Source organism: Cyprinus carpio, chromosome A23, assembly GCF_018340385.1.
Source record: "Cyprinus carpio isolate SPL01 chromosome A23, ASM1834038v1, whole genome shotgun sequence".
In the NCBI taxonomy this organism is placed as follows: Eukaryota; Metazoa; Chordata; class Actinopteri; order Cypriniformes; family Cyprinidae; genus Cyprinus; species Cyprinus carpio.
The window spans coordinates 14,397,168-14,421,187 of NC_056594.1; the positions used below are offsets into that span (position 1 = coordinate 14,397,168).

The 24,020-nt window shown below is 38.4% G+C and overlaps 2 protein-coding genes and 1 long non-coding RNA gene across 3 annotated transcripts; 2 read left to right on the forward strand and 1 right to left on the reverse strand.

The window, feature by feature from the left end:
• Positions 1–1,299: 1,299 nt before the first annotated feature.
• LOC109064099 (glycoprotein-N-acetylgalactosamine 3-beta-galactosyltransferase 1-A-like) lies at positions 1,300–8,092 on the forward strand. Its single transcript, XM_042713284.1, has 4 exons — positions 1,300–1,605; positions 3,652–3,916; positions 4,908–5,572; positions 7,365–8,092. Exons 2-4 carry the CDS (start codon positions 3,694–3,696, stop codon positions 7,692–7,694), a joined length of 1,218 nt encoding a protein of 405 aa, XP_042569218.1. The 5' UTR covers positions 1,300–1,605; positions 3,652–3,693; the 3' UTR covers positions 7,695–8,092.
• Positions 8,093–9,698: 1,606 nt separating this feature from the next.
• Positions 9,699–11,853, reverse strand: LOC109056968 (tachykinin-3-like). The gene is made up of 7 exons (XM_042713286.1): positions 11,700–11,853; positions 11,340–11,455; positions 11,155–11,254; positions 11,013–11,042; positions 10,876–10,929; positions 10,054–10,129; positions 9,699–9,876 (listed from the first exon to the last, which is right to left on the reverse strand). Exons 2-7 carry the CDS (start codon positions 11,439–11,441, stop codon positions 9,858–9,860), a joined length of 381 nt encoding a protein of 126 aa, XP_042569220.1. The 5' UTR covers positions 11,442–11,455; positions 11,700–11,853; the 3' UTR covers positions 9,699–9,857.
• On the forward strand, positions 10,028–19,681 carry LOC109056975. The gene is made up of 3 exons (XR_006153322.1): positions 10,028–10,146; positions 18,256–18,362; positions 18,564–19,681. It is a non-coding gene; the product is annotated as an uncharacterized LOC109056975 (long non-coding RNA).
• Positions 19,682–24,020: the final 4,339 nt, after the last annotated feature.

Consider the following 24,020-nt stretch of genomic DNA (forward strand, 5'->3'; position numbering starts at 1 on the left):
GAATGGACTGATAAAGTTAGCTGTAAAGTATTTTGTTGAAGTACAATGTAGTTTTGACCATAATAGTGTACCAAATCTAACTCGCAAAAATATTACAGTATAGAAAAATACTATACATACATTTATTGGCGAAGTCGAACTCTGTGATGCCAAACAACTTCCCTGTGCAAAGGATCATGGGGGCCCAAAGTGTCCATCAGTTGTACCCTTCGAAATCCTTCATTCCGAAGAGCCCTTTGAAGTGACCAGTTTAGAGCACTTCGGTTTGGAACAACCCTTCAGTATGGCGGCCATGATTGTTTTCACTCCGAGGTTCTCTTAGGAGGGTGATATGTCCTGTTTGGAACACACCGTTGGTGCCACTGGGCGGAGTAAATATGAATATTCATGAGTTTCCTGTTTTTCATTAAAGCGACTCTGAAAATATTAGTGAGTTTTTACCGGATCACAAAAACTTTTCAACAAGGTAATTACGTTTAAGCTTCGAACGAGGTTAAGCAAGCTTAGAATATAATTGTTTGTTTGTGCACAAAATGTTATAAATTGTTTACTGTGTTTTATTCAACGATTACAGCCACTGATTTGCCAGAGGTAGCCTATTGTTAGAATACACAAGTAAATGGGCCAGCAGCTGTCAAATATTTTCTTATATTCCTCTGTTTTGATATTAAAAGTATGCAGTTTGAAGTGTGTAGCCTATATATGGTGGCACAATAAAACTTGCTTACGGTATTGTAAGACTTTAAGGTGAGAAATAAGGAACAATATAAAGACTCTTATGAAGTAACAATTCTTTAACAATTTTTTTTTCTCCTTAAAGGTGTCACATGGAAGTGCATGACAGCCTACAACCAGATTGCAGTTCATGTGGAGAAGCTGTTTGTAATCGCTTATGTTTTCACAAATCACAATTTAGCTACTCTCAATTTAAAATCCGCTTATGTTTTCCTACCTTAAATAATAAACACAACAAAGTTATTAAACGACACATTTTAGGGACTCTCAAGGTAAAATGAGAATATTATAAAAATGCTTAATAGTTGTAGGATCATTTACTTGGAGCATATACCTCCCGTAAATCATAAGGACAATCACTAACCATGACACGATTTATAAATTATTTTGCATATTAACAATTATACTCTAAGCATAATGTCATTCTACGCTGAAACACACCTTTTTGAAAATATTTTGTGATCCAGTCACAACGAACTATACATTTACACGAACAATGTATTTACAGAGTCGCTTTAACGCGAAACAGGAAACTCATGAATATTCATGTAAGCTCCGCCCAGCGTCACCGAAAATCTCAGACACCGAATATTTCAGAACACCGGTAATAGCACACAAAGAGGCCTGTTCACCATACGGTTAAAGGTAAACCGTATGCTATTACGGGGCAAAATAAGTCGGGTGACTAGCGCACACTGTTCCCTTTAACTAAAGAATGAAATCCTCAGCGTTTGTTTGCGTGTACGCGCTCCTCTCCTGTAAGCTCGCGGATACTGAGAGGAATAAAGACTGAAGGCATGAAACAGACCGGAGTTCACGGCGTTCTTTGGGACGATGAGAGGCTTGCAGAGATGAGGCAAAGAATGCAAGGTAAGGGCCTTTGTCCTAGATCTCCGATGCACCTCTCATGTCTGCACAACTGGATGCATTATGTGTAATTTGGTTGTTTTATGCATAGACCATATAACTCAATATTACAGAATGTTATTTATTTTGTCCAAGCCTTAAAAGATGTAATAGCTTAATAAAATTCCGTGCAGTAGTCTGTCTATTAATCGAATTTAAAAAAAAAAAAAAATACAAGATTTGTAGGGTCTTTGTAGGATTTCCCTAAAGCAAACATTCTATTTGAACACTGAAATATTAGGTCTAACAGTAATAATAGAGAATTATTTAGAATATTTTTAACATTTTTAAACACACTAGCAATATGACTGAAGGCCTGGCAGCAGCAGCAGCAGGTGCCTAATTCTTGGAAATGAGGGTAAGAACCAAGATTTATCAGTCACGCAAGGTAACCAGCTCATGATCTATTCCTTAGATTTAACATGCAGGCAGCTGAATCCTATAGAAAATGGGCTTAGTATAAGATGCCTGAAATGATCTTAAAAAGAATAGATGGTTTATGTTTTCTCTATTCAGTTATATAAGGTTATAATCAGGGCTGCTGCTGGCCAAATGGGTGCCCTAAGCAAGATTGTATTGTTGTGCCCCCCTCCCTCAAATATTATGGGAAAAAACAAACAAACAACAACAAAACCAAAAATAACAAACAGGGAAAACAATAAAAGGCATGACTTACATCGCATCCAGCTAGCCAACTCTGTCAAAGCTCCATGATCTGTTTTTTTATGTTTTTCTTCATTTAAATGTCTTGTGAAAGGATTTTTGTAAAGATAAAATCAACTTTCATTTCGGAAGAGATATCCAATAACATGAGCCCAAAATATATAAAAACAATACTGATTTGCAAAAGTGGGAGGGTCTGGGGTACAGTGCTCTGTGCTGGTTGTGGATAGAAGGGATGCAGCAAAAACCGGAAGCTAACAATGAATTGAATTTTCTACCTATTAGATTATGTTTTATTAAAGTCTACCCCTACCCCAACCCTAAACCTACCCCTTACAATTATGCAAAAATAGTCATTTTCGTTGTACAGTGTGAGAGAAATTATGCTGTATTGATGTGCGCATGCCCAGTAGTTTTTGCTGTATGCCATCTAGCCTTAATCCTCTGCGCCCCGAGGACAATCTGAAACAAGCCAATTGACCTATCGGTAAGCCCCTCCCCTCGAACGCAGATGAGCCAATGACAGTCGAGTATCAGTTGCACGGGGAGCGGAACTTGGACATCTGTAGGTTTCAGCGCCATAGAGAAACACTGAAAGATCCGAAGCTCGCATCGATTTTATGGAGTTTATGCTTCAAAAATGGGAAATGTGCTTGTGGTACTTATAACACTGATTCCAGGTATCCTGAGAGGATGGGCAATGGAACTTATTTTATTCTATTTCCTAAACCCAAACAAAACAGAGCAAAATGTCCCTAAGCATTCACCCCCAATCCCAATGAAGATGAAAACATTCATTTTCTGGTTGTCATACTCTCATTAAGTTACAATTTTCATCTGCTCAAGCAGAACTATAATGTCATCTTGTGCTTCAGCAAGGTATCTCTGGCTAAAACTAGCTAACGTTAAAGTTAGTGAGTCCATGCTACTGTACAAACCTAAATAGCAGACTGTTCTCGCATCTTGTACAGTGTAAAACACCTAAACAAAGGTCTACATTTCAATGTCTCTTCATATTAAACTGGTTAAATGTAAATTAATTTAATCGTACCCTGCGATACATGAACAGTGTTGATCTGGGATGTTGTCATCCGCGATCGTGGCGAACGTAGCATGAGACTCCTCTTGCTTGCATTGTGATCTGTAAACCCTTGCTTCCAAATTAATGGCCACAATATCTGTTTTAAAATCGCCCCTTATTGACCAGCCGCCACTGATAACATAATTTAAAAATAGTATTTTTTCATTTCATAATGCAGATTATATAGTATATTAGGATTTTTGTATCCAGACTGTTAAAACAATCTGTGAAAATGAATACACTCAGAGTAACCAGTATTTTTCTAGTCTCACAGTGACCAATGTTGGCGGGATCCCTGAATTGTCACCATGAAAGCAGGGAATTCAAGATGTGCTTTCTCCCTGGGCTTCCTGGTGGGCAGCTGCACCTTGTACGTCTTCTTGAGACCAGTGTGGTTTGAGGAGAGCTTCGGCTGGAAGCGTGATGGCAAGAGCAACCCTGCTTCTCTTGGGCTTGAACAAAACACCCCCAACCTTACCTGGAAGGTGGAAGGATCTGCCCTGATCAACCACAAACGCCCTCATCAGCCAGGTGCTGCAGTGCCCTCTAGTGCATCATTTATTTTACATACATTAATGAGTGTAACATGATATAAATCACTGCAACATAATAGCTGATGCAAAGCTTTATAAACACTTAATTGAGTTTTCACTGGAAAATATTGTATAAAAGTGTATGTGTTAAAAGTGCAATAAGCAATTTTACTGGCACATACTAGAGCAGCATAGCGGCAACATTATGCAAAAGCATAATGTTATTTAGTTACCAATGCCATTGTATTCACAGTCAGCCATGATTAATTTATCATGCAAAAAAAAAAAAAAGTGTCCGATTACAGGGGTGTAACTGAGTTAAAGCGAGTATTAGGATGGTTGTTGGTCAATGCTTGTTTTGTAATACACACACACAATATATATATATATATATATATATATATATATTATATATATATATATTTAACATTTAACATGACATATATATATATATATATACACGCGTGTGTGTGTTACAAATATATAATAATAATATTTTGTTTTAAAAAAATAACATTTAACATGACAAGTAATTCGTTTTTAGGGCTGCACTGTGATCCTTAAATAGAGTCTTTTAATGTAATTTAATTATTCTTGTCCTAAATATGCCTGACAAGATTTTTTGGTATATGAACAGTTGTTACACTAATGACTTGTATGTGTGTGTGTATATAATGTGTGTGTATAAATGCAAAACACACAATGCAAAATATTTCAAGTTTAAAGTTTGTTTTAAATTGATTATTGTAAATGCTATACATTTCTTCAAAACCACATGTAAAATAAAATAGCTTTTATTAGGCTACTGATAGGTATACATAATTTTAATCATATTCTTCAAAATTACTGTTGTTTTCTGTATGTGCAAAGCTTTTTACATTTTTAAAATGCAACGCTTAAAGAGTCACTACAATATAAAGTCTTTAATGAATATTTTTTTTATTGTATTAAATTGCAACATAACTATGAAATTTGTTTTAAATACACAGGAGAGGACAGTCACATTGCAGATGAGCTGTTTAAGAAAGTACGTATCTTGTGCTGGGTGATGACAGGGCCTAGTAATCTACAGTCAAAGGCTCGGCATGTGAAGGCAACATGGAGCCGTCACTGTAATGTAGTGCTGTTCATGAGCTCTGAAGAAGACCGCAGCTTCCCCACAGTCGGCCTTGGCACAGGAGAAGGCCGCGACCAGCTGTATTGGAAGACCATTCGTGCTTTCCACTATGCTCTGAAGAACCACGGCGATGAGGCAGACTGGTTTCTCAAAACCGACGATGACACTTTCGTCATTGTGGACAACTTGCGCTGGGTCTTGTCAAACTACACGGCAGAGCAGCCCATATACTTTGGAAAGAGATTCAAGCCGTACACCAAGCAGGGCTACATGAGCGGTGGTGCAGGTTATGTGCTCAGCAAAGAGGCCCTGAGAAGGTTTGTGGAGGGTTTTAGCACTAAAGTGTGCACTCATACCACCTCAGTAGAGGATCTAGCGATGGGTCAGTGTCTGGAGAAAATGGGGGTGGTAGCAGGGGACTCCAGGGACACACTGCACCGTGAAACCTTCCATCCTTTCATTCCTGAGCACCATCTTACAGGAAAGTTCTCCAAGACCTTCTGGTACTGGAACTACTGCTTCTACCCAATTGTAGAAGTAAGTCAAACACTTTCATTTTTTGCACAGCTACACTAGCGTTCAGACGTTTGGGGTTGACAAATTATTATTATTATTATTTTTTTTTATATAAGTCTTTTATGATCAAAAATACAGTTAAAACGCCAATATTGTGAAATATTATAATAATTCAGAATAACTGTTTTCTATTGTAATTCTGTATATTTTTAAATGTCATTACTCCAGTCTACATGTCACATGATCCTTCGGAAATCATTCTTATATGCTGATATAGTGCTTAATATTTTTTCTTCTTCTTCTTCTTCTTCTTCTTCTTATTATTATTATTATTAGCAAACATTTCTGCTTAAGTTTTGGGAAAATTGTAATACATTTCTTTTTTTTTTCTTTTTTTTGAATTCTTTGATTATTTTGAAGGACAGGATTTATTTAAAATTGAAAACTTTTGTAATATTATAAATGTCTGTACTGTTACTTTTGATTAATTTAATGCAAACTTTTGAATGGTAGTGTAGAATAAAATATGCACTCACTGTCATTTTTCCTAAGATATTCTATGACCTTCATGTCCTTTGTGACATTTCTCTACATTCCACAGCTTCCGTCTCCTACACACAGGAAGCACATTAGTTAGTACTTTAGTAATGACAGAAGTTAAACTCATTTTTTTTTTTTTTAGTTTTAAGAACTTAAGTACCATCTATGCCTGAGAAGAAAAAAACAATTAAAGTGTCAAAAGCAATTTTCCATTCAAGACAGTATTTTGAGTATGACTAAAAATCAGCAACATTGTTTGAGAAATATACTTTGAGGACGCAATTACTTCATAATTTTAGCCCTATCGTTTTTTTAAATGTCACACTTGATTGCAAGTGAAACCAACAATGGATAGGTTTGATGGGGACAGCGTTTGTCGATAGTTTTTCTTTCATGTACATGATGATGTGTTACGTGACCAGACAGCTAATGACTAGCAATACAAAACCCAAGAAATTAACACAATTTTGTCCTGTCGTGGTCATCAAAGTGGCAACAAGATACAAGTATACACATGCTATTTCAGAGTTTATAAAGTTAGTATAAAAAACAAATATGATTAGGTCATTTCTTTCAGAAAAATTTCTTTTTAATACAAGTTAAGCTCAATCGAACAATGTTAATGACAGAATGACATCAAAGCAAAAAAGAAAAAACCTGTTTATATATAAATATGTTAATCTGTTTAAAGAATAATTGGTCATTTATCTGATGCACCTATCGCACAGGTGTGTGAGGGTAATTGTTGATTAATTAAAAAAAAAATTCTTAAATTTTTAATAAAAATCAATGTTATATTGAAGCTCTTACAATAGAAATAAATGTAAAATGAGAAATGCAAAGCTTATTATTTTTTTTAATCGCCTAAATTCTTCTGTTAAAACTATTTTTTAAGCTGTAAAGTTCTCTTTTTGGTCATTAGCAATTAAATGGTAAACTTTAATATAACTGGATACATAAAAAGTTAGCAAGTGATTAATTTTTTTCCACACTAAAATCATATTAACATACATATTATTTGTCTTATGGCTGCATTTTAATGTTTACAGATTGGCCACATTTCACTTCAATTGAAAGTGCCACACTATAAGCCAGATTTGTGCTTTTTTAAAGAAAGGATGGACAAGTCAAAATTAATTTTCATAGCAATCAACATTATGACACAAGTAATGCTGGTTGAGTTTTATTTGTAATGAACCTAAAATATTCTTTTAATGCAAACTATCTGCGATCAGACCAGCATCTCTTATATTTGTTTTTTTTTTCTCTACAGGGCCCACAGTGCTGCTCTGACCTAGCTGTGTCTTTCCACTACGTAGACCCTGTGCTAATGTACACTCTTGAGTACTACACCTACCGTCTGAGGCCATATGGCTACCGACACCGCTATCATCCTCCAGTGCCTGCTGTACTGTCTTTAGCTTCCCACACTGGGAAACCTACCACAGAAGCTCAGAGATTAGATGAGAGTGTTAAAGAAATGTCAGTTCCAACAAACACCATGAATCCCAGAGCTGAGAAAGTGAAGACTACGGGAACAACAAGTCACAAAGTCACAAATGCTGCCCAGGGGAGAAACACGACGGACAGAAGCACTGCATGATTGTTAACATGATTGCTTCTTCTTGTATAAATACAAAATGAACGCATGTAGCACTGACAGATGTGAACTTGTGTAGCATTTTGAATCATCCAGACTGTGTACTGTGCAAATGGAGTGGTGTAGTGGTTACAAGTCTGGGCTAATAACCAAAAGCTGTAGGTTCAAACCTCAACAATGAACAAATTTTGACCTTATTGCTGTTGATCAAGTAATTTGACTGGTTGTGCCAGTAATAAGTCAACTGTAAGTCACTTCGAATAAGTGTTTGCTACTCAGCAGATTTGTTAAAGGGGTCATATGATGCTGCTAAAAAGAACATTATTTTGTGTATTTGGTGTAATGAAATGTGTTAATGCGGTTTAAGGTTTTTAAAAAAACAACAGTATTTTCCACATACTGTACATTAATGTTTCTCCTGTATGCCCTGCCTTTCTGAAACGTGTTGATTTTTACAAAGCTTATCGGTCTGAAAAGCGAGGTGTGCTCTGATTGGCTAGCTATCCAGTGCATTGTGATTGGCTGAATACCTCAAGCGTGTGACGGAAATGTTACGCCCCTTAACATATTGTGATGCACTGTCCTGGCAGAGCGAAGAGACATTAACATTAAAACCCATTATACACGTGATAAAAACATGATTTCTAGTTGAGTCCTCTTTTGGAAGGCCAAACAAAGAAGTTTCGCTTTCTCAACAAAACCGCGTCACACACTGTGGCCTTGAGTGAGTGAAGGCTGGAGGCCTAGAGTGAGCGGAGGCCGGCTTGAGTGAGTAGAGGCCGGCGGCTTGCGGCAACCACATGTGACGACCCCGGGCTGGACTCCACTTCGTCCACGGTGAAAGTCGATTCAGCGATCCACAGTGCAAAGTTGATGTATTTCTTCAGTGACCAGCACTGATCAGCTCCAGGCATGACGAAGCAGATATCGTTCTCTTTTGGAAGGCCAAACAAAGTAGTTTCGCTTTCACATTGAAACACACAGCGTCTTTACGACATGGTGGTGGTGTAACAATACTACAACAAGAATAAAAGGTACCCCTTCTTTCTTTGTGTGAACATCTGGGCAGTGTTATGCAAATCTTCCCACATAGTGACATAGACATGTGGGGGCGTGTTAGAGCGAGCCGTTTTAGGGGGGTGTGGTTGACTATTAACTTTAATAAAGAATATCTCTTTGGATTTGAGACTATAGTCTTTGCAACTTTACAGATCTTCTTTATGCACCAAGAGCTTGTAACACTTCAAAGAGAAAGGAAAAATTGAAATCGCATCATATGACCCCTTTAATACAGGCCCTGCTATTTGAATAAATTATTTTGCTTCTTTCTAGTCTGAGTATAGTAAAAGTGTCTGCTTCACAAACCATACTTAATCATATATTATGGCCAAAGTACATGAAGGGCTTCAATAGTTTTATATTTCAACAGTGAGACAAAAATGAAAAGCAGAGTTTCATATCATTGATGGTTCTTTGGGCTTTCTTTAACAGTTTCTTCACTTGGAAAGTTCAGATGACCTTATTTTTAATTGTGACATTGTCTATGACTGTTACATTACTAAACTGTTTCCTTAAGGACATACTGTGCTTTAATGAGCTACTGATATCCGAAGCACTAACACTCAAAGACAAACTTGAAGTATTAGTCAGTTGTTAAGTATTAGTATTAGTTGACATTGTTAAAATACATATAAGTTTGATGTGCATAATTATATACGCAGTTGGTCATGAAGCCTCTGTGTTTTGGCAAATGTAGCATATTATTTGCTGTGTACAGTTTATTGCTGGGCCCAAGTCACTATATTTTATGCAGTTTTGAACGTTTAAGTAATAAAACATTGTGAGATCAGATAGATAATTTTTTATTTTAAAAAATCATGTTTTATACATTAGACAGCAAAAATATTTTTTAATAAATATATTGAAATGCAAGGGATGTGAGTGGATATGCAAATGTGGTGATATATCTAGGTAAATGTATAATCTGCAGTACAATGAAACAAATCACACCATAAGAAATTATGTTTATTTGATTCATATTATATAAATATTTTATTTTGCTCTATAACTTTTGTAAAATAAATTATGACTTTCTGTTGTTGCTCCAAAGAAATGTCATGAAAGGGTGGGATAGACGATTCACTGGATATGAAATAATTCATTTGCCTATAACCCACGACGAAACCTGCAACAAATTGTTAAAAAAAAAAAAAAACAAGTATACATATTTACAAGAAAAGCCAGTAATTTTGGAATAATAGGCAGACATGCTTAGGAACAATGTTGTGCCGTTAGAAAGATAAGTGTTGTAATGGCTTCAGAAAGCCTGCAGATGGCAGAACAGCTTCACTTAATTGCTCACCTCAGTTTGCATTTGTTGAAGAAGTTGCCTCTTGCGCCTGTTTCTGGATACTCTTTCCTCCATGGACGCCCAGTTTCTGACAACACAAATACAGTAAGTTTGAGATGCTGAACAAATATTTGACAAAGTTAAGCGTTGATATTTGTTAAGTTTGTCATATGTTTGAGGTCTTGCCCACACGGTTCAATAAAGACAGAATAGTCGCTAATGTGTACATTTAACTACGGGTTTTCGTATGAACAACAAGTCAGACACTGGTTTAAGTTTCACGAACATAAATTGGACATATGCTTCATTTCGAGCCCGATTTGACTAAAAGTAATAAAAAAAACTTGCAGATTTAGATTCAGTCACCGCGTTAAGATTCAATGAATTTATTCAATAAATGATTCATCAGATTTAAATCGGTAACTCGTGTGAATCATTGATCCATTAGTTCAAATAACATACTCACAAGAATCATTTGTTCGTAAACTTATTCACAATGCTCGTGGTGTATATTTTGATTCACTAACAACCGGCTCATAAGAGTCATTCGCGTATGAATCAGACTGCATTGGTCAAGCTGTATGTTTTTGATTCCCTAAAAAGGATTTGCTCATAAGAGTCATTTGTTTGTAAATCAAACTATTGTTCGCGCTTTAGGTTTGTTTATTTCAGGCAACCTGCGAGGACGTTTTTTCAGGATCGTGTTCAATTCATACTAACCCCACAAAAATGATTTCGTGTAGATGTAAATGGACATCAAGACAACGGTCATCTAAAGGTAACTAATACCTTTCACAAACATCACTGAAATAAAGAGAAAAGCTGTTAACTTACCAGGATCAGCGCTTCGTCGACCCATGAGTCCAACAAAGATATCCTGCATTTCCCCTGAAAGACAACATATATTAAGTATTCTTAGATAATTTAAACCAGAGAATAATAAAGCACAAAACCCCTTCAAAATGTCTTACTTTTACGCTGAGGTGGTATATCATCTGTGTCTGGGGGAAAATGCATTCGCAAAACATTTTAAAAACATGTTTCAGTAGGAAACTTAAGTAAAACTGATGCAAAATTACAACAACAACAAAAAAAAAAAATCTGTTCACTTACCGACGTTCCTGCGCCCCATTAATCCGACGAAACTGTCATAATCTATGTCATTATACCTCTTCAGCATGTTATGAGCCGACAGCCGAAAACTTGGACTCTCCTGTGCAAGAAATTAAGTTTTTATTACACAACTCGGGCAAAACTATATATATATATCTTTTAGATGGCCATAATCTGTCACTTACGCCTGAAACTGATCTATGAGACTCTGACTGCTGACAGCTCGACTCACTCCATCGGCTTTCCAGCACCAAAACCAAGAACAGTAACACTAGCCCACGGTACATCTTTACAGATAAGTCTGAGGAGAAAATATGTTAAAATTGCAAAGCAGTTTTTTCCCCCCAACATTTTAGTGAAAATGAAAAAATTAAGTTTCTCCTCTACAATCCTAATTGCAGTTATACATGTTTTTCTCTTACATTGGTATTCAGTATAATTTACCAATAAACCAGAAAAAAAAAAAAAAATTAAAATAAGAAAAAATCTAAACCGATAATGTAATATTGTAATATGAAATAAATTTTACAAGTTATTGTACTTACCTAAAATGAGGATAATGCTATGTGGAAACAGCTGAGTTACAGTTTGTGGTCGAGGAGTTAAATCTTTTTGTGATGGACTCTCAGACAAGAGACACAGAGATGGGGATTCTCTCCTGTTTGATTGTTAAATGATAGCAACATGTGAGTAAGTCCATTTAGATGTCGCAGTGTAGGTGTGGTTTAAAGGTTTGTAGTCTGCATCAGTGATGACCATGCAATTGAGATCCTGACATCAGAGGCATGAGGCATTCCTTAAAAGGACAAACCGTAACCTATTTTTGTCAAACCCCTTTCATCAGTTACTCAGATTTTAATTCTTGCAACTTTAATTTCATATTTGTAATTTTGCCAGATTTTTTTTCCCCTTCAAGGTTACAGGCTTGAGTGAAAACGGGTCTCTCGCATCTGTGGATCAAACGCAAACATTTTCATGAGAGCATGTCTAAATGTCATGTTTGTTGACTCATTAAGATTATGCTGATATCTATCTTAATGCTACTTTTCTCTGCTAAGTAGGGCCTTATTGTCATATTTTCCTCCTGACTGCCTAATTGGTGCTGTCACTGGCGGGAATGTAATCTCTCAAGGAAGCAATTACACAGATGGAGTGGTGAATGATGAGAACAGTGTCTCACGGACTCTATGGACATCTTGAGGGGGCATCTGACTGGCCCGGCGACATGCAGGTTTGATTAGTGGGAACATCCATTAGTTGCTGCCCACACTCAGTATGCAGCATGCAAAGGGCAGCTGTGCTTTGAAGTTTCTGTTAGAGAACAGATTTGATCAGTTGATTAACAGAAACCTATGATAGCAACAGCCCAGACAGTACTAACCCACTTCCACATCAACATAAAGCCTGTGAGACTCCAGCACAATCATCAACTTTATAACAATTTTTTCGTGTTGTTGACTTGATTGTTTTTTATCATCATCGTCTGTGAAGTTTTCTAAATTAAAACTTTCACATGCTGTCCTGTTGAGTGTGAAAAATGTGTTTACCAGGGCTGTGTCCCATTTAACTCTAAATTTACAATGGCTTTTAAATCCCATTTTATTGTATAGCAATTATAATTTTATTCATATAACATATACATTTTTTAACTTGAAAAGCGAAGTATACCTTTCAATATCTTCTCAATGGGTTCCTTTTCCTGTAACTCCAATTCCATTTGCTGCTGTTTAGTTTTTAAAGGATCAAACCAAAATTTAAAGTAATTTCCTACACAATAAAGTCAATTACAAAATAAAATGCAGCACGAGACAACTGTCAATGTAAAATGTAAGCGAGTGGGTCTGTGTATATAAATGGCTTTTCTTTGGCGAGAGCGCATTATTGTAGCTGTGAGCACTTAAACTGCGCGCCCTCCTGGGGCTGTATTCCAGAGAAGCGGGTTTCAGTGCAATCGCAAATGTTGGAAACTCAGACTGTTTGTTAACCTTCCAGTAAAGGGAACCGTACTTCGGTTGACTCGTACATGTACTAAACAGTTAGGCTCGCAAATGTTCCCTGGGGTGTTAATAGATACGGGAATATAAACAGTGGGCGTTAACACTGAACTACTGCGTCTATGCTGTAAAAAGATGCTATGGGAAAAATGTCATAATCCTTTTTAAAAGTTTTTTTTTTAAAAACTCCACGAACTGAAGCCAAAGAATTATTTTCAATCATGTAGTGAAAAATACACGGCCATCGCATCCTTCGTGCAGTGGATCAGAGTTTGTTAACCCCAGTAAAGGGAACCGTACTCGGTTACTAATGAACCAATGGTCTGCGTCGGATGCAGGGGAAAAACTCCTTTTTTCCTCCCGAACTGAAGCCTTATGCAATCGAACCTATGGCTGCGACTATATAAGCGCCCGCTTCGCCACAGTAATAAGCCCGCCAGAATGGGTGGGGCCTCTGTCTATATAAGCGCCCGCTTCGCCACAGGATTCAGGTTACTTTGACTGAAGCGACGACTGAGTCGTGCAGCCGTATAGCACAGCACAGAACGCAGTACTCGTTCCCGTATCTCAGGGAACCAAGGTTACGTTAGTAACCGAGTATGTTCCCTTTCGATACTTCACTCGCACTGTGTCTGCTTAAAGACGTTATAGGAACACAGTTCAGGCATGCCGTGCTAAGAAGGGGAACGACCAAGCAATCATATTTGACACTAGGGCCAAGATATGACAATAGAAACCAGGTTGCAGGATAAACTCAGTGAGGTTATGTCTAACCCAGTTTGATCGCCCAGGCTCGTACAGCCTCGGCACACAAGCAGAGTTTCCAATGCCTTGGGCAAAGATTGGCTATAAGTATCAGAAACTATAAGTATCAGAAATGTGACCTCATACAGAAAGCACCCTTGCATGCAATGCAGGGACATCTAGATTATAAAATCTAGTGAATGTGAACGGCGAAGCCCAGCCGGCTGCCAACACAAATTTCTGTAATGGTCACGCCGCTAAACCATGCCCAGGATGAGGAGACCCCTCTAGTTGAGTGGGCTTTTACTCCAATGGGACATTGCAGACCCAAGGAAGAGTAGGCTAGCTGAATAGCGTCCACAATCCACTTAGAAAGCCTTTGCTTTGAGACCGGAAGCCCTTTGGTGCGGCCACCAAAGCAGACAAAGAGCTGCAACTAGGGTTCACAGAGACTGCCTGTAAGTCACCCATGCGCTTTACTGACGCTTGTGCTAGAAGCAGAGCAGTCTTTAGTGACAGGGCCTTTAGGCTGACAGATTGTAGCGGCTCAAAAGGGGAACCCTTTAAGGCTCTTAGTACAGTAGGAAGTCCCATGAAGGAACAGCGAGGGGGCGTGGCGGATTAATCATTCTGGCCCCTCTCATAAAACGCACAACAAGATCGTTTTTCCCTACTGACTGGCCTGCTATAGGGGCATGTGACACCACTATAGTCGCTACATAGAATTTGAGCGTGGAGGGGGATCAACCCTTATCCAACAGCTCCTGCAGGAATGACAGTATCACTGATACGTCACAGACCGATGGGTCTTCACCACGGTTCGAGCACCAGGCGGAGAACACCGACCATTTGGAGGTGTAGAGGCGTCTTGTAGATGGGGCTCTAGCCTGAGAAATAGTATTTAGTATGCACTTCGGAAGGCTTGCAGTCTCCCGTCGAGTGGCCAAAGATGAAGGGCCCACAGCTCTGGATGTGGATGCCATATCGTTCCACCCACCTGAGAAAGGAGGTTCCGTCTCAAGAGGATGGGCCATGGGGCCACTGTCAGCATTTGTGACAGTACGGCCAACCAGTGCTGGTTCTCCCAAAGTGGGGCTACCAATAGAACTCTGTGTCCCTGGTCCTTGATCCGCCTGATTACCTGAGGAATCAGAGCGATTGGGGGAAAAGCATAAAGGAGGAGGTCGGGCCAGTCGAGGGCTAACGCATCCTCGTGCTTGGAGAAATATGTTGTGCAATGAGAGTTGCTTTCTGAGGCGAAGAGGTCTACTTCCGCTTTGCCAAAAATCTCCCATATTATCTGAACTGTTTGCGGGTGAAGCATCCACTCCTCTGAGGGGATTCTGCTTCTTGAAAGCATATCTGCACCCTGGTTCAGTTTGTCTGGCAGATACACTGATCTCAGGGACGCAGATTGTGCTGAGCCCATACTAGCAGCTGAGACGTTAGCCTGAAAAGGTGTGTTGATGATAGCCTGCCTTGGTGGTTCACATACGACACCACCGTCATGCTGTCCGATCTGACTAGCACGTGATGTCCCCTCAGGTGTGGCAGGAAGCTCTGGCAGGCTCGGTGAACTGCAAGCATTTCTAGGCAGTTGATGTGAAGCCTGCTCTTTGCCGAATGCGGGTTTTCCCTCGCACAGAGCACCCCAACCCATGTTGGATGCATCTGTCGAGATTACCTTTCTTTTGCAAACCATACCGAGCGGGACGGTCCGTTACATCCAGTGCATGCTCCTCCAAGGGGTCAGGGCTGAGGTGCAGGCATGGTTCACCTTAATGCATAGGCACCCGTGGTTTCAACCAGTACTGAAGGGAGCGCATGTGGAGCAGGCCCAGCTCTAGTACTGGTGATGCTGCTGCCATAAGACCCCGCAGCTTTTGGGACGTCTTTAGGGGGCGAGAGACACCGATCTTGAAAGAGGCCACGAGTCGTTGTAGAGCTGTGGCACGCTCCTTCACCACTGTTGCTCTGATTGCCACAGAGTCGAGCGCTGTTCCCAGAAACAAAACTTGTTGGCATTCCAGATGGCTAAGGAGCAGGGTATTGTGATGCAAGGCCTCCGCCTCTGACTGGGCTAGAACAAGCCAGTCCTCGAGGTAATTGAGAATGCAGATTCCCTTCTGCCTGAGAGGGGAGAGAGCCATGTCCATGCACTTCGTAAACGTGCGAGGTTCCAAGGATAGCCCAAAGGGGAGGACCCTGGATGTGAAAGTAAGCATCTTTCAGATCCAGAGAAAAGAACCAGTCCCCTGAGCGTATTTGCGAGAGGATCTGCAGCGGGAAACCAGCAGTCACATTCCACTTGCGAGGCGTGTCAACGGTGAGCAGGTAGTTCAGCGGAGATCAACGAAGTAGTTGTTGCTGAAGGAGAAGAAATCTGAATCCTGTGGTGAAGCGACCGCTTATATAGCCAGAGGCCCCGCCCATTCTGGTGGGCTTTGGCGGGCTTTGCAGCCATAGGTTTGTGCAGCACTGCTGCCAAGCCATTGATTTGTTTATATTCACTGCACGAACCAATGGCCGTGCAGTTTCACTGCGTGGTTGAAAAAGGCTTCAGTTCAGGAGAAAAAAGGAGTTTTTCCCATAGCGTCTTTAAGCAGACGCAGTACGAGTGAAGTATTGAAAGGGAACTCAGGGTTTTTGGTTCCAGTAAAAGACAAAACTAAAACTCTCGGTGAACCTAACCTGGTCGGGATCAGGTTTTCTTTGGAAAAACCCAATTGAATTCGGTCTCCTCCCCCTTTTTAAAGCGTAAGCAATGTTTAAATACCTTATTCATTCATTCACACTGCAAAAATAACTTTTATTGCTGAGATTTTTTGCCATATTTCAAGTACAAATATCTAAAAATTCTTAAATCATGATGCATTTTCTATATAAGAAAAAGTATATACAATATTTAGTCTTGTTTCTTGGGGTAATTAAGTTAAATTAATTGCCAGCGGGGTAAGAAAAATAATCTTAATGAAAATGGAAACAAGATTATTTTTCTCACCAGACCTTGCAATGAGAACAATGAGACCACTTTCATTTTCATCATGCAGATACGGTAAATGTGACAAAAATTCCATTTCTTTTTATAAGGGATCCTGTAGAAGAGGAGGCTGCATTAATTCATGGGGAGTTACATTTACATCAGGACAGGATTTAATTAAATTTATTTTGCCATACCCACATGCATATATATTTGAATGTTAGGCCTACCATTTTAAAATGGTGTTCACTTGATAAAATCTTGTTGCGACCTCTTAGTAACCTAATAATTAGAATTTCCCTTTAGGATTTCCAGTGTGGATGGATGCATTGATGACACACATAATCTCACCCTGGCTCTTTCTGAAAATGAAGCTGATTACTGTATGGAATGAAAGGATGCCAGATGGAAGGGTAGTTTAAGAAGTATGCCGTAACCACCACCACAGCTGTTAAATAAACACAAATTATTCACAATTTATTTGGTCATCTTTATGTTCTAGAAATACAAAAGCAACAAATTATTCTTTTCCCTGTTGGATTTTAATATTGGTATTGTGGCCATCTCCTCTTCATTTGTCAGTGGTGCTGGAGCAGGTTCTCAAACCCAAGAGTTTGATGAACCAACTTTCTGGAATACACCCCTGCTGTTCTAGCTTATATTAGTATGGATGATGTTTAAAACATTGTAATGCACTTCTTCTGTTGTCTCCTTAAGATTAACTGCTTGTTGTATTCCTCGTTTGGATAAAAGCATCTGCTAAATATACAAATGGTAATATCAATGGAAACTGCTGCACAGTTTGTTCAAAAGTCTAGTGCAATTACTGGCCCTGAGAATGTTGACACAAATGGTTATGACATTAGAGACTGAGCTAATAATTTCATACTTTGCCTTTAAACAATGTCCAAAGACCCTTGCTCTCTGCCACTTCATATTCTGTTTCAAAGGAGACATGGAAAAATATGATATTTTTCTAGTGTTGATAGGGGAGAATAAATATCTGGAAGCAAATTACTTTGCAAATAGAGGGCATATTTTAAATGATCATCAAGAGCAGCTGTTGATTGGGAGCCCCACAGAGGAAGCAGGCATAAATAGGTTGGGAATAATGTTCTAAATAGGTATAATGATGTTTACAGTCTAAATTTTTAAATTCCACATTTGTTAAATCCTGAGGTGGCAATATATGTTTTTACTTGCGTAAGGCTTATTTACCATTTTGACAAACAATGGAGCCAGTACTCTACCCGCATGGCAATTATTTTTCACTGCAAGGGATGTTGGTGAATATGCTGTACTTCTACTATGCAAACCATGTGTGTTTCATAATGCTTTTGATGCAGATGTTCGGACTTCATTGCTGACTGTGTTGATCCACAGGAGACAGTCACTGCTGATGTTCTATGCGGACCAAGCTATGACTTGCGGGGACATGTCGTCTACATCAAAGGGCAGGTTGGAGTTCCAAATGGACGGTTTTCCCAAAGGTCAGCGGATTAGCATTAATATGTTTTAGTAATGAGTCCCAACCCATATATGTCTCTTCCTGCTCTGTGTGGATCACGCAGTGGGTCAGATTAAGGATATGGTGAGGGATGGGAGACAGATCTGACAGCAGTAGGGGAAGAAAAAGCAATTAATTGCATTCTTCCATAATTAATGACTTCTTCTTTCCCTTAATCACAAAGCCACATCCTGGGAGTATCAATGAGAAACACCATAGGGCTGTTTATTTGGAGCATGCTAGGTTGGAGGGCCCCTGTTGCTGAGAGGATGACGACAGGAAGAGGATACCATAGTGGTAAACTCATGACTGTATTAGATATCATTTAGCACACTCAAAATGTGAGGGGAAGCTACGTATTGCTGCCAACGTAGATTTTACTGCAGTTATCTTAGGTTGTCATTTAAAGTATATATTTACTAAAGGATGCGCATTAGAAATCATGAATCAGTGCCACCAAGATCAGTCCTGATGTTCAGGTTTCTGTTGATTTCCTATGAGACAGAACAGCATTGTTTTTTGTTGTTGCTTAATATGAAGTAGTGCAGTTACTTTATTTGTGGCAGCTGGTGTTTGGAAATCATCTTATCTGTACCTGCTAATGTCATGATCCCTTCACACTTTTTTATATGAGTTGTTTGTTTAACTCTTGGTAATGGCTCACAGTGAGCAAAGCCTATACTAGAATCAGAGTTTATTCCCTTTACTGCTCATATAAACATCTTTTTCAGGGTTGCATACAACTTTTCAAAAGTTCTGGTCTCTTTTTTTTTTTTTGGTGGGTTTTTGATCAATTCCTTGTAAAACTGCGTACATGATGTTTTGTTTTTCTGTGCATGGAAATAAATGAGTAAATGAGTTTTGACACATGATGGAGTAACTGACAAGTCAGATTACTGGTCTCAGCTATGCTCAGGATCAGCAGGGTGTTGGCAACACCTCTGTGCAGACCAGGACAAACAAAAGATCCATAGCATGTTTAATGGAGAATGGAAGGGCGACTGATGAGAAGTAAACACTATTGAGCAATATGAAATATGATGATTAGATTTGCTTCAGAAAAGTATATTATACTGGTGCATACATCTGTTCCATTTCAAATATAAACATGATAAAACTAAGTCATTAAATGTTTATGCTCTAGTTGTAATGTGGATGAGTTATATGCTTGCTGATACAGCTACAAATTGCACAGCATGGCAAAATCTCAGCCTTTTTGTATGACACAAAGAAATACAAATGAACTTACTGGAGGTATTGGTATCTAGATCAGGGATTTTCAAACGAGTCCAGGGACCCAAAAAGGTGTAAGGGGTCAGTTTTTTACAAATGCATTTTTAGGACTAAAGTGTTTTCACTTAACTGACTTATCTAATTTCAAAGTTAACATTTTCACGATAGAATGAAATATTTTCAACATTAATGATTTAAAACATTCACTTTCATCAAATCTAAAGACTGGTCAGAAATCATGAGATGAATTGCAACTATTATTTTATTGACAGTATACTTTTTTTATGAGATTGGAAAAAATAGCATTTTTGCATATTTTGTGTCAGTACAATGATATTAAATAAGTCAGTTATTTAATTTTGGGGAAAATAATTCATTTGAAATAATATTTAATAATGTTCTCTTTAAAATATCCCTCTCAAAATAAATAACATCATTATATTTTCAATATCACTTTTTTATATAAATACACATGTATTATTTCTGCCTTTATATTCTAGGAAGTGAGTCCCTCATATTTCATTATCATAATAAATGTGGGTCCTTGCATGAAAAATTTAGAAAATCTCTTGATCTAGATGACGCTGCGCTACAGTGGGTATAGAAAAGAATCACCCCCCTTTTAAATAATCACATTTTGTTGCTTTGCAGCCTGAAATTAGGAAAATTAAGTACACAAGTTTTTGTTTCATCCAGCTGTACTCAGTTCAACTTATAACTTTCAATTGAAAGATATAAAAAAATCAAACAGAATCACTGAGTTGGAGAAAGGATTACCCCCTTGTGTCGGTATTTTGTTGAACCAACTTTTTTATTAATTACAGCCTTTAGACTGTTGGGATATATCTCTACTAACATTGCACATCTAGACTTTGTAATATTTGCCCACTCTTCTTTCCAGAACTGCTCAAGTTCAGTTAAATTTGATGGAGACTGTTTATGGACTGCAGTCTTCAAGTCATTCCACAGATTTTTAATGGGCTTTAAGTCTGGGCTCTGAGGCCACGCAATGACTTTCACCTTTTTCTCCTTCAACCACTGTGTGGTCAGTTTTGCTGTGTGCTTTGGACCATTTTTATGTTAGAAGGTAAACTTTCTTTTCATTGACAACTTTCGGGCAGAGGGCAGCAGATTCTCATAAAGAATTTGGAGATACTTTTTCCAAATCAGTGATTCTGTTTTTTTTTTTTTTTTGACATGTTGGTGTTATATCTTTCACTTGAATGTTATAAGTTGAATTGAGAAAATACAACTAGATAAAAAAAAAAACTATATATATTTTTTAATGTATTCAGATGAATTTAAGCAATTAAATTTTTTTGTTTATTTGTTTGTTTGTTTTTTTGTTTTTTTGTGGCCGTCAACTTAAATACTGTTGAATCTTCACTGCAGCTAATTCTGTTTAAGAACATTTTATGTAAGTGTCTGAATCAACTGCAACCTCCATAAATAAAATTCAAGAAATAACTGTTGCAAATAAAGCAACATTTTGACCTCTTCGTCTATGTGCAGATCACATCTATAATGTAGCAAATTAAGAAGGCAGGAGGCTGTTGTTCCTCGCCTCTGCTGTGTTGGCAGGGGATGCGGAAGGCCATGAAACCCCTATCTCTGTAACTTTGTATCAGACTTTTCACATTACAGTTCAAGGCCTCATGTCTATTGAAGCATTAGAATGGACTTGAGCTCAAGGACAGGACAACACTCATGCTGTCCTCTACATCGCTCCCCCTCGCAGATTTGTGCTGGCTTTTATGGACGGAGTAGGAAGAGCAGCAAAGTATCGCAATTCAGAAAGAGGGTGGCAGATGCAGGAGAGTGTTGCAGAAAGCAGATACAACTGAAGAGTTATTAAAAGCCGGGACGGAGGTGGGTCAGTGAAGCAGTGAGGCTTAGGGGAGCTAAATGTGAAGACAGGCTTCGCCGGGGCATCCAAGGCTTAATAGCGAGTGAGGCATTGAGGGTGGCTGCGTTTTTTGTAAGGGACGTGTCTGACAGTTGGGTGAGTTCAATGTAGCTCAGAATCCCCCGCTGCTCATGTCACCCAGAGGCGACACAACAGAGCCATAAATAAAATGGACAAGAGGAAGCCCAGTCCTTTCCCCTGCATGTGTGACCTCACACAAGCGTTACACTAATTTGATTGATTAGCTGTTATAACTTGTGAGACTTAGTCATATCCCCTTTTGAGCTGCTTCTACCCACAGGTCTTCTTGATGAACTGTGATTTCACATTTTTCCCCCTTCTTGATAGCTTTCAGAGTTTTATGGTCATCTAAATGTTAATTTAAGTCTTGATTGCGTCCTCTTATCGAAAGAGTTGAATGTTCTGCACTTAGAGACATTTAGGGTTGTTAGGCAGCATGTTGTGTCGTTAAGGCACATCTCCCGTCTGTTGCATACATATCTCCTCATCACTGTTTTTGCAACAGTGTTTCACAGGACAAAAGGATTCAATATTTGCACATAAGTGGAAATCCCATCGTGTGTTTTCATTTAGCCCTTCAAAATGCTGTTTGAAGATATTATATTGTCTGTTCCGTCTGTCATGGTAATGCTGTGTCTGTGTATGATGAGCAGCGTTTATGGACATTTGGCTCTTCAGTAATCAGCATTTCTCTGTCTGTTCTAGCTGTACTTTTCTGGTTATTGTTTGATTGCTTTGCTGTCCCTGTGACCTGATATAATTTTTAATTATCAGTTTAAGATATAACAGGATTATGTCAATTCTTACACCAGAATATTGACTAAATCTGTTCTTGGTGTAATGCAAAAGGAACAAATACACAGAAAACTTGATTACAAAGCAAATAAATGGACACTTTGAAAACCTTCTGAGAAAATCTTAGTTTTCCCTCAACAGATATTTATGCATTGGCTTTTAATTATTAACAATAACAAAAACTACTTCTACTATAAATAATAATAGCAATTATTATTATTAATGTTTATCTATTATGTACTTTTCAATAGTGCTGTCCAAACTATGCATGCAATTAATTTATTTTCAGTTTAATGCATCTTGACAAGAATTGTGTTTATTTAGATGCAGAATGCCTTTACAACCACATAAAATGGGAAACTTTTCAGACGCGCACTCCAACATCGCCTCAGCGATAGTCGAACAAGCGCGGAAAAGGTACAGGTGATGAGGGAGATCAGTAGACCAACAGTGACCTGTGGTCAAATGAGTCCATATTACAGTGGAAATTAATTTTCCTGTCTTGTCAGCCATTACACTGTGCTCATAGCACAAATGCTGCAGAGCGCGGTGTATATTATTTCATATTAAAATGCAAAAGAAACTATGAGCATGCAATGTCGTAGATATGTCCTCAGTTAAGTCATGAAGTTACTAAAAAGGCAATTAAAGCTGCCTTAAAACACTGCATGCATGTAAGTATTTGTTATGTAGTCATGTCTCTGAAATGCAGTGGTTTTCAAAACCATCCTGGAGCACAACAGCACCAGGTTCACTACAGGGTTTATGTGATTCGTAATTTTTTTTCCGCGCCCATGTTAATGTATTAGAGCGTTCACACTGCATACAGTTGCTGTCCAGTGTTGCACCGAATTATGTGACCATAGTAGGCGCTGTATTGAGCAAATCCAACCTACTCCTAAACCCAATCCTAATCCTAAACCTACAGTACCCTCACTACAGCGCCTACTAAAGTCACAGAATTTGTAACACTGGCGGTGTGTTCCAGCAGCGGTGCATCTGCAGCAGTTCAGTAATAATTCCTGCACCAAGTCTATTTTTGCTGTGCTGCTCTCGCTGAATCAAAGTTACAGCACATTGTTCGCGGTAAAAATGAACATGGATTGACACAAAAATTTAGTAATTACACCATAAATGCATATAATTAAAATCTACTGTGTTTCAAAGTCAACATATGGCTTTTTGGCTAGGTTTAAAGCAAGGAAAAGTGCACTTTTATAGATAAACAAGGCAGTAAGAGATGACACTCATGGAGATAGAAAAACAAAGTTTTTTAAATAAAAGATTTAAATGGAAAAGGAAAGGCAGGAGAGCTGACTGAGCTGTTTCTGTCAGTGGTAAGTTTTAATTTAAAATGTTTGTGATAGCTTACTACCTTTAGCTTGAGCAACTTAATTTGTAAATCTAGAAGGTAAACACATTGAATGATAGGTTGTTATATGTTGTTAAACAAATATGTCTATGAAAGATTGTATGACTATACTGTGTAATAAGAGAATCACAAATGCTAAAAAAAAAAAAAACATTAACAAAGTTTGGATTTGAAATCAATATAATGAGTAAATGTTGTGTTTATGGTAAGCAACCGCGGATCAGTAGTAGACTGCAGAAGTGTTCTGTGCTGCTTCTGCACCGCATACAAATTGCAAACGGGGTATGTGTGAAAGTGACATAATGTGTAGCCAA